Here is a 16590-nt window from a genome sequence, read left to right on the forward strand (position 1 = left end):
CACACCTCTGTTCCTCATCTCTTCCTCGTCTGCCTTCTTGTTGGTTTTAAAAAAAAAAAAAAAGTCCAGAAACTGCACTCTATTGTTCCAATCCCTAATCTACCCTTCCAACTCTATTTCTTGTTTGTTCACCTTAAGGTCTTAGCTCAGCAGAAGTACTTCCTGTTATGCCATACAAGTCGCACATTTAATTCATTGTTCATTCATTCATCATTCAATTTGGTTAATAATTATCCTATTATCTACATTAGTTGGCAACTGGTAGCACAGATAATATGAAATGATAACATCTGACAGAACTTTTTTTTCTTTTTCTTTATAGCTTGGTCTTGACCCCAACAAAAGCAGCATCCCAGGCCCATGCATTATTGCTCTCACGTGTGTGCTCTCTCACTCTCTCTCTCTCCCTAAGACCTTGCTGTGTGGCTTCAGGTGTGCGGTGTAATTTTCAGCTCTTGTTAAATAATAAACCTCGAATTTTTCTCCAAAATTTTCTGATGGTTTTTGCTAAAGGGCACTTTGCAATCATAATACGAACCACAAGAACCTGTCCAACCACAGCAGCGGTTATTGACAGACTGAGACAGGCACAAAACAGGTCTCTTAACACATATCCAGGGCTCTTTCTTTTCTATCCATGCTGTCCATCTTTCAATGGCTGATCACTATTGGTCAATGGCCACAATACCAGGAATCAACAACTTCAGAATTAGTCTGTGGTGAGAATCACAGGTCTTGGGGACCCACTGGATTTGCAACAGAGCTTACCTCCTACATAGAGCGGAGAGTCAAAATTCAGAGTCGACTGCTTTGACAAGTTGGTGATGATTTTGGGGCTCCCTCCATCCACAGAAAGGGAGAGACTCTGATCCAGGGCAAGTAGTTCCACAATGTGGAAGTTTCCATCATTGATCGTCTCCACGCTACAAAGAAAAAGCAACGTAACTAATGCTTCAATTTTCTTTTTGTTAACAAAAAGAAGTTAAAATACAAACTTCAGTAAGCACTTCTTAGGAAAAAGATACTCCTATCTAACATTAATAAAGACAAACACTAGTAGTTGATTTCAAGATAGAAGATGAAGTACAATCAATTTCTACTTTTTAGGAATGGATACAAAATAAGCTTGTTTTCCCATTGGGAGGGGTGGAAATGGATACACTGAATCACTCTCTAGTCATATTCTTCCACTATGTAGAAATTATAAAGGATAACTTATTCTTTTGCTTGTAGATGCCACTAAAGATTTGTTTTTCTAGATACTGTTACTCCAAATTGTATTTAAGACAAAGAACCCACATTGGTGCCAAATATCCTCTACAGATTATCACTGGCTTTGATCTTTTAAATGCTGCACAGTAAGACTTACCCGAACACACACACAGATACAGGAAGAATCAACTTGGTGGGATCATTGTGCTTGGTAAAATGTATTAACTGATAATACACTCTTCCCTTCCTTGCATTTTCAGAGGGATGGCCATCAAATGAGATTACTGTGAAGAAGTCTATGCTCAGTGGAGAGTAACAGATTCAATGGAATGCTTAACACAGTCATAGCCAGTAGTGTTGACAATGCTTCTTCAGTTTTCTATTACTTTTAAGGGACAGGTCTAACAGTCATTCCAGAATTTGAGAGGGCATATGGAAATTCACAAAATGGCTAAAAACAAAAAGATTAAGAAACAAAGATAAATGAAAAATGGGGAGTTAAAATAAGATGAACTGGGGTACAATTACTAGGCAGGTGCTATATGGCTGTGAAGTGTGCTTGTAAATCTAACACATGGGTTAACAGCAAAGAGGAGCATGGGACCAATGAAGAAAACAAGAATTGATACATGGCAGTGTCATGAATATATTAACCTCCCACCATGGGGGCAAAATACGGCATAATGGAAGTTGGGGCCAAAAGTAAGTAGCGAATATTAAAGACCCAATATGCTGGGATATCAACTAGGAAGACGGAAAAAAAAAAGGCTCAAACATGGAAATATGGGAGCATGTGATGGAGAAACTGTGCATACTTAATATTCCCTATACAAGCCGATTGCTTAAATTTCTGGGTACTGATATTTAAGATTGCAAATAGGCCACGCCTGGAAAATAACAGAAAAAAATGTGTTGACATTTCGGTATGGTTCTCACCACAGGTGTCTAATCATATCCCTTTGTTTGCCAACACAGAATAAAAAGTTTTTGTGGTTTGACCATACTCTAAACCATTCTGCAGAACTGTGAAAATATTTGAAGTTTTCTGGTTTTAAATGGTTGCAAGAGTTCACACGTACAAAGATCTTTGATAATTTGTCTCAGATATCATCTTTTGAATGATAAATATTAAATCTGCCAATCAATGTTTTTATCTTCTGCAGATTTAATTATCCCAACACTCAATACCATTAAAATCAACAGAGGAAACAATATACAGGAAAATCATTCACTAAAAAAGTTGGATACCAACTGCTACTGGTCTTAAATACGATTGTCTTCTAAAGGAATATACCAGATGGTATTATTAGCTAATGGGTAAGCATACAGATTTTAGAGTCAGATGAACCTGGATTTGAATCCTGGTCTTGTATTTATGAAATGTTTGACCTTAGATAAGTTACTTAATTGCTTATACACTTCAGTCTTCTCTTCAGTAAATGTTAATATATATTTCACCCTCTGGTGATTAATTTGAGGTCGTATGAAATATATATTTTTTTACAAGTGCAGAGTGAGACATCCAGCATATATAAAGTGCAAAGTTAAAGGTTAGGTATCAGCATCACCATCACGGCCACCGCCATCATCATACAAATAATCCAGTATTATTTCAGTATCTTCTTCAGGAAGAAATTAGCTTTATTTTTTATGTTAACTGTAAAATAATGCTAAAGACTAGCAGAAATATAACAGCTTCTTTGGGGGCATATCTTGTTCAAGTTACTAAAGTTTTACGTAAACTATTAAAATGAAAATATGCATAGAGAGAGTGGGGACCAATTAATTGCTTTTTCCATTGTGATCATATACAATATGTAAGTGGTTTTCTATGACTGCTCTATGAGCACTGACCTTGATTAAGTCATAAATATTAACATGGGACTTGCTTTTTTCTTTACATTTGCAAAGAAAAGTCCCATTTGTACTAGAAAATGGGTTCCTGGTCACACATCAGTCTTAGACAATCAACGCTGGCATGCCATCGTTAGTGTTTGATGCAGTATAACTGAGTAAGCTACTTCAAAGCAGGAGCCATGTGTTATTTATTTCTGTATTGCTTAATGTATCCAGGAAAGTTTCTGATAAAGAGTAGATGCTCAATAGATATATGTTAAGTAAATGAAATGCGAGGGAGGTTTATTAACAATAACATACAGTTTTTTAGCACTACTAACTGGATTATGGGTATAGTAAAGAGGTTTCAAGCAGACCCAGGGAAGGACATCCAAAAGATGAATTTTACTTAAAAATTTGGATTTTTCAGTAGTCATATTCTGCAGGAAATACTGGGAGATATATCTGGTTCAGTGTGTCCTCCTTAAGATGTGTGACGTTGGATTAGTGTGACTTCAAGTCGTTTTTCTGTTTTATTTTCCTCATCAGGGAAATGCAAATAATAAGACCAAAGAATTACTTAGCCCAGACTATCGGCCGGGTGCTGTTCTAAGAACTTCACATGTAATAACTCTTTTAAGAATCAAAACAACCCTAACAACCAGGCACTTAGGGTACTCAAGGGGGCAAAGCCCGCTGCTAAAACAGATTGGAAGCTGGGGTTCCTGCTTCTAGAGTACACATTTTTAATTATTACGTGCCACATTTACAATAAAAAACCTGAAAAGTAACTAGTACTATACAAATGGCATGTGTTCTCATCACTACCAAGCTTCTAATAGGGGATTTTTCTCCCAAATATCCCAAGAATAACGTTCTATGAAAAAAAAAAAACACTTATATGATGGTTACACAATTTGGTACATTTACCAGAAATCATCGAATTGTAAAAAAAAAAAAAATAAAAATAAAGAAAAAGTAATAATCTTATTAAAAAAATGTTTATTTTTGAGAAATGGAGAGAGAGTGAGAGCAGGTAAGGGACAGAGGGAGAGGGAGACAGATGATCTGAAGCAGGCTCTGTGCTGACAGAACGCGGGACTCGAACCCACGAACATGAGATCAGGACCTGAGCCAAAGATGGACTTGTAACCGACTGAGGCCCCCAGTCGCCCTCAAAGTCATAATCATATAATTCGAGTCTGAAGGTTATGAGAAGACATATAAAGTACATAGATTTCAAACATGGAATGGGATTCTATTTTCCCAATCATATGTGAAATTTAGACTGGTTAGATTTTTCTCCTCCCAAAAATTATCACTAAACTTAATTCCATTTCTATTTCCCTGGAATCAAATGAGGCCTCACCATGGTCTTTTGACAGATAAGTGGTGTGAAATTAATATTTTTAGATTCTTTGCTCATTAAGATGATACTGTGTGTATGAGCCTGAAGAGAGGACTTGAGAGCTAAGAATATTCTAAATTGGTGTTTCAAGCTGCCCTTTGAAGCAGGAGATTAACAAGGGGATGTCCAGAAATCCTTTGCCTCTATACCATTTAAAATAAAAGCAGTGACTAACACATCAGTTGTTACAAGATACTACTGAGCCATCATCGATTTTACAGTCTATCCCGGTCATTCTTACCTATCCACTCACAATGCACAACATCCTTTTGGGTTCTGAGAAGTATTGATATGCTCTTTCACTACTCCCGAGGGAACTGTGTAGTTGATGACTCATGAGAGTCACAAGTGAATCACTTAACATTGAGACTTTCCACTGGGAACACACATCGAATTTATTACCATTAGTATGCATTTAGTTTTACTACACTTGCCTATTAGCTGAGATTTTGTTTTCTTGATTTTCTCAGTGGATGTATGAAAACAAAGCAGTTACTCAACTATGTCTTGTGGTTTTGTTACAGAAAAAGAGTTTAAAAACTCAGAGCCTAAAAGAAGAGAGGCTCTAACTTGCCTATGGGGATTTTTTCTTTTTTCTTTCTTTTCTCCTTCCTTCCTTCCTTCCTTCCTTCCTTCCTTCCTTCTTTCCTTCCTTCCTTCCTTCCTTCCTTCCTTCCTTCCTTCCTTCCTTCCTTCTTTCCTTCCTTCCTTCCTTCCTTCCTTCCTTCCTTCCTTCCTTCCTTCCTTCCCCCTTTTTTTTAATGTAGGATGCATCAACATGACATTTTTATATTTCTATCTTGACTTTAAATCTTAAGGTATTTCAATAGTTTAATAAAGGCAAACAGTTTACTTGGCTTATATAAGCTCTAGTTTTTCCCCTTAAAAATTTAAAGAATCTGTTGGCATATTCTATGCAATGAAATAGGAATCAGAAGCCAGACCAATTCAACTGGTCATCTCATTTTGATTATCTCTGGGATGAAGATACTTCATCTGTGGAGATGGTGATAAAATATTTCCCCGTTTATGCCTTCAAATCAAAAGGAATAGGAGGTCAAAGGGGATTAAAGGTACTATTATTGTTTTTTAAGTGTTTATTTATTTTTGAGAGAGACAGAGAGTAAGAGCAGGGGAGGGACAGAGAGAGAGGGGGACAGAGTTTCTGAAGAGGGCTCTGCTGCTGAGAGCAGAGAGCTCGATATGGGCTTGAACTCATGAACGGCAAGACCATGACCTGAGCCCACGTTAGAGGCTTAACTGCCTGAGCCACCCAGGTGCCCCAGGGATTAAAGGTATTAATGCAGGTGCATACAAGTTTTCAAAGGGATGTCTTACAAAATAATTGATTGACCAAGCGTACTTAGATTTTAATAAGTGCTTTTGAGGCAAATTACCTAATTTAAATAAAAATGCACTAAAAAAAGGGACTTATATATTTGAACGTACAGTAAGAGTCACATGTAAGGCAATGACACTTGCATTTATCCTTCCTTATCAGGATATCTGAGCGTCAAGGATATCCATAAGCCACCAGCATCAGTAATTATCGTGAGCCACTTGTGCCCTAGCACTATAGCAGGGATCTTACATGTGTTACTTCCAGTTCTCCAAACCACACATGAAAAACAGGTATATTTCCAATTGTTTAGACCAGGAAATAGAAGCCCAAAGGGTTTGCTCAAACTTGCTCAAAGTTATAAAGCCGGGAAACACTGCTGCCTTCCCATACGGCATTATCAAGAACTGCTGAGTGTTTATCTTGGAAATGAGGCCTCGCAGATTCTGTCTATTGTTTGTTTTTCCAATGAGACTAAATTCTTCTCCTTCTCCTTGTTTTTTGTTTTTTCATGTAAGACTGTAAATTGCATAACCCAGAGGCTGTATAGCCAAACAAACCTAATAATTGGTAGGGAAAAGTCCTCTGATGTCGTGTTGTTCCCTAAATACGAAAACTGCTTAACGCGTGGTACAATTTCCGCTTTCATAAGATGGTTCATCTGATTGCCTCATTTAAAAAATTAATTTAATTTTTAAAAATTACAGTTGACACAATGTTAGTTTTAGGTATACAACACAGCAATCCAACAGCTCTATACATTATGCTGTGTTCACTACAAGTGTAGCTAGCCTCTGTCACCGTCTAATGCTATTACAGTACCACTGGCTATATTCCCTATACTGTACCCTTTATCCCCGTGACTTATTCATTCCATAATTGGAAGCTGGATTTCATTTTTATTTTATTTTATTTTATTTTATTTTATTTTATTTTTAGAGAGAGAGAATATTTATTTATTTTTAAGTTTATTTACTTTTTAGAGAGAGAGGGAGAGAGAGAGAGAGAGAGTTCACAAGCAGGGGAGGGGCAGAGAGAGACGGAGACACAGAATCCAAAGCAGGCTCCAGGCTCTGAGCAGTCAGCACAGAGCCCGATGTGGTGCTCGAACTCGCGAACTATGAGATCATGACCTGAGCCAAAGTTGGACCCTTAACCGACTGAGCCACCCAGGTGCCCCTGAGGAAAAGAGAATCTTAAGCAGGCTCCCATGCTAAGCACAGAGCCTGATGCAGGGCTCAATCCCAGGCCCCTGGGATCATGTCTTGAGCTGAAACCAAGAGTCAGACGCTCAACTGACTGAGCCACCCAGGCACCCCTGGTTTCCTCATTTTTAAATAGTAGTTGACTATGTTTCCCAAGAAGCTGTCTGGTTTGGAAAATAACATTAATCTGAATCCAAAGAAAGAAGCATACCATTATTATTATTATTATTATTTAAGTTTCTGCTTGTCTGGATGAAAAAAAATGTCACTTTGAAGGGCAATTGTTAGCCTGCTTGAGAAAAAAAAAATCCATCCCTATCTCAGGATCTACTGCTGATGGTAGCTTTAAGTTTAGGCAGTCAACCTCATTCATTCATTCATTCATTCATTCATGGCATTATTACCAAGTCCCTTTTCATGCTATTCTCTCAGCACAATAAAAATTAGGCATGTGTGTGATATTCTACATTCATTCACTTGTTAAGAAACTTCTGTCATCTCTGTTGTTGCAGATCAGGTTCCTTAGACAGTAGGGTGCTGGCAGTGTGCAAAATCGGTTCCCTGACACAAGAAAAAGAGTCGGGACTTGTAGCATTTGCTGACCGCCGTGGTGGACACATCCCCAACACGGCTGATTTCTACATCGACATCAGGCATGATGTCCCAGGATTTGGATACGGGAAGAGATGCACACCACTGGCTCTCGGAGCACAGCTCAAATATATTCCTTTTACACACATGGTTCTCAAATTGTGGTCCCTGGGCCAGCGCGTCACCTGGGAGCTTGCGGCCATGAACGTGTGGGAGCTCATCCGAGATCTGAATCAGAAACTAGAGGTGTAGCCCACTGATTTGTTTTCTGACACATTTTTCAGGTGATTCTGATGTGTGCTATCTGAAAACAGTAGCTCCCCACCCCTGCCTGCATGGCTGGCCCTGTTAGTGGTATGTAGGTCTGCAAAAAACTTCAGTCTTCTGTCAGATAGAAGAGATAAAACGAGAAAATGTGCAGGCTACTTCAGTTCTGTGAAGGAGGATTAACTGCTACATCTTGGGTTCTCTTAAACATACTTAAAACTATGTTAACTGCTCTCTCTAGACATAATTCCACGATATAATGGTTCTTATATCGATTCATTTAAGACAATGACTGACATCTAAAATAAAGTCTTGGGGCACCTGGGTGGCTCAGTTAGTTGAGCATCTGACTTCGGCTCAGGTCATGATCTCGTGGTTTGCGAGTTTGAGCCCGGCATCGGGCTCCGTGCTGACAGCTCGGAGCATGGAGCCTGGAGCCTGCTTCGGATTCTGTGTCTCCCTCTCTCTCTGAACCTCCCCTGCTTGCACTCTCTGTCTCTCTCTGTCTCTCAAAAATAAACATTAAAAAATCATATTAAAAATAAATAAATAAAATGAGGGGCACCAGGGTGGCTCAGTTGGTTGAGCATCCGACTTTAGCTCAGGTCATGATCTCACTATTTGTAAGTTTGAGCCCCACATCTGGCTCTCTGCTGACAGCCCAGAGCCTGGAGCCTGCTTCAGATTCTGTGTCTCCCTCTCTCTCTCTGGCCCTCCCCCGCTAGCACTCTGTCTCTCTCTCAAAAATGAATAAACACTAAAATAAAATAAAATAAAATGAAGCCTTTTAAACCAAAAAAAAAAAAAAAAAACATAGAGAAACAATTTAATGTATAATTATTTTCCCCTAATTTCATCAGATTTCATTTACTAAAATAAACAAAATCCATTTCCATCAATGTTGAAGATTAACCAGACACCTGAAAAGAGGCACTCAAAGTACAAACTTATTCCCACACACAGTGTTCCAACAGCACATTAAATAATGCAGAATTTGGAAAATAAATTTTTACTACATTAAATGTTTTATAACACAACATCATGCAATTAAACTGAACATATTTTCTGGTGTTACAATATGTAAGACTACTCCCTTTTAAAACATTAGTGTATTTAGGGGCGCCTGGGTGGTGCAGTCGGTTACGCGTCCGACTTCAGCCAGGTCACCATCTCGCGGTCCGTGAGTTCGAGCCCCGCGTCAGGCTCTGGGCTTATGGCTCAGAGCCTGGAGCCTGTTTCCGATTCTGTGTCTCCCTCTCTCTCTGCCCCTCCCCCGTTCATGCTCTGTCTCTCTCTGTCCCAAAAATAAATAAACGTTGAAAAAAAAAATTAAAAAAAAATAAAAAATAAAACATTAGTGTATTTTAATAATGTTACATAAAGTAGAAACACCAAGATTTGAACATTTAATTCAACCAGACAAAATAATTACTAAGCAATTTATGGGAGAGCAGATGGCCACAGTGTTATTGATGGCTTTCTCTATGATGATGGAGAAGGAGTACCTTTCATCAAAGGTCACATTTTAGTAGGGCCTGAGCAAGGTCAGAAGCATTTGGATAAATGCCAGAAAATTAGTAAGGGCAGAAGGAAGACTTGGGACCAATTTCAAGTTGAAGGTGAGGGAAAGAAAAAGATGAGGAGGAACTCCAGGCTTACGACACCTCTCAATGACAGTAGGAATGTGACAGGGACACAGGTTTGGGTGAAGCAAAGAAAATAAGCTGTATTTCGGACATTCTAAATTTATGATCCCAATAGCTAGAACTATTTGGTATATGTTGTCCTAAATATTTTTCATGTATCAAACATAAAATTCTTACTACGATCCCACAAAATGGAACCATGATCCACTACACCCATTTACCAGGTGAGTGAGGCCCAGAGAGCTTATGCAATTTACCCGTGGCACACAGTTACTAGATGGCAGTGCTGGGGCTTGAATCAAGGCAGACTATCTTTAGAGCACCTGTCCTTTTCTATTTAATTTTAGTTTGAGTGGTAATGGCATTCAAATGGCTCAAAAATCAAAATGATGTGAAGTGGTGTTCATACACAAATCTCTTGCTTCCATCCCACTCTTTGCTCTCTATTCCTAGTTTCTCTCTCCTTTCAAAAAAATATTTACTTATTTATTTTGAGAGAGAGTGAGAGAGTGCACATGTGTGAGCACAGGGAAGGGGCAGAGAGAGAGAGAGAGAGAGAGAGAGAGAGAGAGAGAGAGAGGGAATCCCAAGTAGGCTCCTTGCTCAGCACAGAGCCGATGTGGGGCTCTATTCCACAACCTTGGGATCATGGCCTGAACTGAAACTAAGAGTTGGATGTTCAACTGACTGAACTACACAGACGCCCCATTCTGTTTTTCATTATGCAAATGCATGGACATAAAAATACACGTATTTATTTACCCACCTTTGACACTCTTCTGCCTTCTTTTTCTTTTGAACAGAGCACCGCACCTTGAAAATCTTTCTGTGTCCTACATAGAAAACCTCCTCTTTCCCTTTCCACCTCCCTTTTAAACAGCACATTCCATTGTATAAACTAGAAAAGGGCTGTTTCCTAACTTTTGTTTTTATAATCAATGATGCAGTGCAGTAGCTGTGCACATATCATGTCTGTATCTTCAAGTATATCTGTGGCACAAATTCCCAGAACTGGGATTTCATAGGTTAGAGAGTAAATGTATTTGTAACCTGGATACATATTTTCAATTGCCCTCTATGGAAATGGTAAACAATCTGTACTTCTAGTGTTAATGGATAAGGATAGAGAATACACTTTCAACTCCCCTGCTATACTCCAGAAATAGATACCAGAAAAATGTTCCTGTATTGCTACATGTAGATGAGAATGAAGACAATGTGAGTGAGGAGTGAGGACAGAGCTAAGTTTGGGATTTAATACTCAGAGTGACTTTATGGGGTACGTACTGTATCGTTATTTATAGCTATGATTTATGAGACACAGAAACATTAAGTATCTGCTCCAAGTTTCTCCCCCAGTAATTGGTCAAGCCTAGATCTGAACACACATCTTAGCACCAGGATTTTTACTTGTCAAAACTAAAATCTCCTAGCGTGCTGAAATAATTCAACTGTTCTCTATAGTTTCTATTTCACAGAAGCATTTGTTTTCTATTCCATACTGAAGTATTAATATATTCATACACATATAATATACACATATCAATATCAATCATCAACCAATCAACCAATCAATCATCTGTCTATCTGAATTCTAGGTTATTGTTGCTTTTCTTTTACCTAAAAATAATGTGATGACTTTTCTTATACTTAAAAATAATGTGATGATTTTCTTAATTTTTGTGCCATAAATCAGAAACCAAGAGTTAAATGAAACTGTTTTCCCTGGACCTTACAACAGATGCCCCCATCAGATGATCTGCAAACAGAGAAGTGAACTTCTCGCTCATAAAGAAAAGCATATTATGTGATATTATTGTTTTTTGTAAACTTCATATGGTATGCTCTATTGTTTGTCAGGCAACGCTGGAAAGGACATAGACTGAAGATAAGCTCTTTATGGTAACTTCTCATTTTGATATAACCACATGGGTTTCTACAACTTATCTAGAAGTATTTTAAGTATATTTTATGTGAACACTAGCTTTAATAAACCAACTTCAAGAACCTTTACTATGGTTTCTGAGAGTGCTGTGCTCTTTCACTGCAGAAAATAAAAGAGAAAAATAAAAAACAAAAATGAACCACAAAACCAACATTCTGAAACTTTTTTACAGGCTCAAACAAATTGAGGCTATATAATTTAAGGCCTAGCAATATCTAAAATGTTGGCATTAATTCATCACCATTTGGACATGAAATTCATACTCCATTTGGAAACCAATAATGATGTGTTTGTTTCCATGCTCTAAATATTCCCAAGTAGGTTACCTCACCACTAAGAGGACTTCCTGAATTCCATTCATGGCCTACAATTGGCACCTACTTTCTCGGGACTGTTACAAAGGATCGGGATAGGACGCGAAGGGTTTTGAAGCACATCGATACACACATCAATAATATAGAGGCCAGGGGTGCCAGCTGGTTAAGCGTCTGACTCCTGATTTTGGCTCAGGTCATGATTTTACGGTTTGTGAGATCAAGCCCCGCATCAGGCTGGGTGCTGACAGTGCAGACCCTGCTTGCATTCCCTCTCTCTCTTAAAATAAACACATAAATATATAAAAAAAGGTAATATAGAGGCCAGTATCTCCAGCTTTATGTCCCAATCAATGCCCCCAAAGTGTGTCATCAGTATTTGGCTTACAGATGCTTTTTGTTCACCACATATAGTATTTTTTTAAAAATATGAATCTATACTTAAAGGATGGAATACTTATATTGAAACATCCAGATTTATGCCTTTCCTTGAAAACTCAGGAGTTGTGGTAAAACTGGGGCCCACATTTTCCCATGGCAGCATTTAGGGAGAGTTGGGTAGATGCAGTCTGGCCCTGTTTTGACAAAGGTTTGCTTCTAGCTCACTCCTGTCACAGACACTTCTATCACACTGCCAACATCAAGGCTATTTATCATGGAAGTACTAAGGTAATTTTAAAAAGTTTGATTTTTTCAAGAGTAAAATGATGAGAACACAGTTTTCTCTTGCAGCCGGCCTGATTAGTTCATTTGAGTTACCTGCCTGAAAAACCCTGACTGCATATGACTTTGTGACCTCGCTCTAATTGGTGGCAGTTATTTCTATGATAGTGAATTAGTGTTGAGATCCAACAGAGGTTAATCTTATGCAAAAAGCACATTTCCAGCGAAATTTTTGCCCCATGAATACGACTCCTTTTGTATCTTCAAAATATCATCATTATCATGGTGTTATTAGGGAACTTCCAAAATAAATCACATTACCGGTCACATATTATATGTGTCCCTTGGCTTATTATGTGTAATCTCCCTAAGAGCAAGGGTGTTCCTTAAAGCTTGGATCACGGCCTGGCACACAGTAGGTGCTCAATAAGTACTGCTGAATGAAAGGTAATGTTAAATTCCTCACTGTGCTGGGTATCTTGCAGTTTCTTTTCTAGAGCTACTCTCCACCTGTATTCACTCTGCTCTGGGGTCTGGGAGACTCACGTGCAAACTACATTACTGTGATCAGTGGGTTCCTTTTTGTCTGGAATTTGATTTGGCCAAAGGGGAGCACAGGCAGGGGGCTGTTGGGGAGGAGAAGGATGGCTGGGTATTTAAAAGTCCTGGTTCCTCCTCCAAGGACTGACTGCATCCCTTTGTTGAAGGTTGCATCTCCTGCCAAGGCAGTCCTTGCCATGAGTCCCTTTCTGAGCATGGATTTCCAAGAGTGCTGCCTCCACTTACCCCTTCAAGCATATAGGCAGTAGCTGTATCCCTCGTTACTGGTCCCAGGTTACTGTATTATCCCTACCAATCTTTGTAAAAAGTCCCCTTAAGAATCTGTCCTCCATTATCCAACTTGAGTATGGCACCTGTTCCTGCCGGGCCCCTAAATAAGACACCGATCATAAGCCTGCTGTGGCCAAATTACTCCCTCCCCTCACCATTACAGAAAAATAGAGGAGAAACGGCTCTTCTCTCAGTAACCAAGAAATGTTCACCTGTAAATGGCAGAAGCCGGGTGGGAGCCGGTGTCGTAGCTGGCACGAACCCGTCCCCGATACAGTTCGACGGCAATATGGTCCTTGTCGCCTTTATACAGGAGGATTCCACTGTCTTCGTCTGTGGCAATCTAGTAGGAAGTAACCCTGACATTAGGACGCACCGTCATCCACACGTACTTCATCAAAAAGAAGACTGCTTAGTGAAGAGCTTTTCCTACAGCTTATTTTTTCCTTATAGCTATGAGAAAACAGTAGCGCACGCTGACAGGACGACTTGAAAGGTGACCCGTTCCTAAATTACTTTGATGCAAATAGATTCATAAAGAATTAAAAAAACCAACAACACAGTAACAGACACTTCAGTAAACACCACTGGGTGTGCCTAAAACATTCTCTGCTGGAGATCTTCACTTACCTGTTCTTTTCACTCCTGTTCCAGGTTGTCTGTATGGCATATATGAAATGTAACTGCACTGAGTGAGACTGATTTTTATATTCCACATAAAAAAACATTCTTCACAGTTATGGCATGAACAGTGGGAGATCTGTTTTTATCCGCTTTCTAGCCTTTGTGGGCTTTTGAGGACCAAGTCAGTAAAAATTAGGATTTCTACCTGAAACCCACTAGGTTCTTCTTGTAACAATCTGGTATGGCAAATGCTGGAAGACAGGGAGACAGGCTTTCTACGGAAGGCCCGTCTGCCTTCCTGAGTCCCATTCCTCATGACGGTTAAGGACACTCACTCATGACACTCATGACACTCATTTGGAGTGTCAAGGTAACCTGAATAAGGAGTGACGCCTATGTTAATCGGCTAAGGTCATCTGAATTAAAAATATATTAAAATATTTTTCCTACCAGATAAAATAAACATGCAGTCCCAGCTTGCCCCTGCGTGTCCTGAATTCATAACTCCTAATCTAGTCTCACCTCCTTCGTGCAGGTCCGAATGACTTCTTAAGGGGACACAGTGACTTGGTGAAAAGTCTTAAAATAAGATCAGTTTGTTAATTTCATGTCGCTTCTTAAAGTTTCCGGGGGAAGAGTTAAAAGACGATGGCTGAATATTTTGTCAAGATGTCTTGTCTCACCGGTGTCCTCCTCATCTGCAGAATTCCTAACAGCACCCTCCCCACCCCCCTGGCCCCATCTCACAGGGCACAGAGCCTGAACTCTGAGTCATAAAAAAAAAAGGGAATAAAAATACCTTTACCAGAGCACAAACCATATATTTTGTTGCACCCTATGTGTTTCACAATCAAGTAGTGAATAAAAATACCTGGTTCCCATTTAGTTTTGAAAAACACAAATGTTTTAGAGAAGAATAACTGAAGATTTTCATACAGAGAACATTTTCTGTCACTGCGTTGTGCAGTCGATAACTGTCTCTTTTTTTTTTAATTATATATGAAATTTATTGTCAAATTGGTTTCCATACAACACCCAGTGCTCATCCCAAAAGGTGCCCTCCTCAATACCCATCACCCACCCTCTCCTCCCTCCCACCCTCCATCAACCCTTAGTTTGTTCTCAGTTCTCAACAGTCTCTTATGCTTTGGCTCTCTCCCATTCTAACCTCTTTTTTTTTTTTTTTCCTTCCCCTCCCCCATGGGTTCCTGTTAAGTTTCTCAGAGTGTGATGCTAAGTGAAATAAGCCATACAGAGAAAGACAGATAACTGTCTCTTTAGGAAATAGTATCACTCACAAACTACCAGAGGTTTATGATTTAGTTAAATGTGGTTTAGGATGAAATCAGCCCTTGCTGGTGGGGGATGTCTTACCTGCAGAGTGATGTTCGTTTGTGGACGGACCTTGGCTGAAGGAATTTGAAGATAAGACTCTTTGTTTACAAAATTCACACTAACCAACTTTTCACACTTCTCTCCCTGGTAGCCTGGCAAACACTGGCATATTGGCTCATTTATCCTGATGATGCACTGGGCACCATTCTGGCAATCAAAATTATCACAGGGGCTGGTACGAGGGAGGACCATGGGTGGAGAAAATTCGCAGAACAAGCCACTAAAGGAAACAGAAAGAATACATTGCTCTTAGTTGCGTGTGAATTGCATGACAATTGCGGTCTTTCTGTAAGACTTAACTCTACCACAAATCTCTATTTCTACTTTTACCTGTAGCCTTCGGGGCAGATGCACGTATAGCCATTCACGGCATCTGTGCAGTGGGCTCCGTTTTTGCATTTGTTATCTTGGCAGTCATCAAAGTCAATGTCGCAGTGCTCGCCTATGTATCCTGGTGTGCAGTCACATCTGTTTGAACAAGTAGGTAAACAGTTTCAAACTGAACTGAGCCAAGGTAAGCAAAACAGTTGCATTTCATCTAGGAAAAAAGGGCTCTATCTTTAGAAAACTTAGTACACCTAGAACTAAGGTAGCAGTGTTTGTCAACTAAACTGCAATGAAAGTACATTAAAACTAAAACAAAACACTCAAAACTTATATAGAACAGGCTCATCGAGCCCCCAAATTAACAGATCCCTAGAAAACAGTTATTCCACGTTTTCTCCCTGGAATCTGTCAGAATGGTGATAATTAGTAAGCATCCATGAACCAAATGAGGATGCAAATGTGCAGGTGTCCCTCCTTCCTTCTCTCCTCCCCCCATCTTGTTTGCTTTCTTCTGTCCCTCCCCTCTCCACCATCTTCCCATATTCTCCCTCCTTCTCCCCTCCATCCCCTCTCCCCTCCCTCCCTCCACCCTGACTATTTTTGCTTAGAGTGTCCTCTATTTTCATTTGCTCTAACTCCTTTGAACAGTTGAGACAATGGAAGTGCTATGTTATAAAATTTACCAAAAATATTAAACACATTTTAAAATAATTAACATTTTTGTTTCCTAATAGAGAATGGATGTATTGGGGAGGCTGGGTGGCTTAGTCGGTTAAGGGTCTAACTCTTGGTTTCAGCTCTGGTCATGATCTCACAGCTCCTTGAGATCGAGCCCCATGTCGGGCTCTGTGCTGATGGTACAGAGCCTGCTTGGGATTCTCTCTGTCTCTGTCTCTCTCTCTGCCACTACCCTGCTCGTGCTCTCATTCTCTCTCTCTAAATCTATATCTATATCTATATTTATATCTCTATATCTCTATATCTATC

At 39.5% G+C, this 16590-nt stretch overlaps 1 protein-coding gene across 11 annotated transcripts in view; it reads right to left on the reverse strand.

Moving 5' to 3' along the window:
• SLIT2 (slit guidance ligand 2) overlaps window positions 1-16590 on the reverse strand; it is a 380574-nt gene that overhangs the window by 11543 nt on the left and 352441 nt on the right. For all 11 annotated transcript variants that reach the window (XM_040486997.1, XM_040487032.1, XM_040487040.1 and 8 more), the window contains 4 exons: window positions 15607-15744; window positions 15256-15496; window positions 13470-13600; window positions 769-923 (listed from right to left, as the gene is read on the reverse strand). In XM_040486997.1, coding sequence (XP_040342931.1) covers window positions 769-923; window positions 13470-13600; window positions 15256-15496; window positions 15607-15744 — 665 coding nt within the window. The remainder of the gene's footprint in view (window positions 1-768; window positions 924-13469; window positions 13601-15255; window positions 15497-15606; window positions 15745-16590) is intronic.

Source organism: Herpailurus yagouaroundi, unplaced genomic scaffold (genome assembly GCF_014898765.1).
Source record: "Herpailurus yagouaroundi ecotype Mexico unplaced genomic scaffold, PumYag 28, whole genome shotgun sequence".
NCBI classification, from domain to species: Eukaryota; Metazoa; Chordata; class Mammalia; order Carnivora; family Felidae; genus Herpailurus; species Herpailurus yagouaroundi.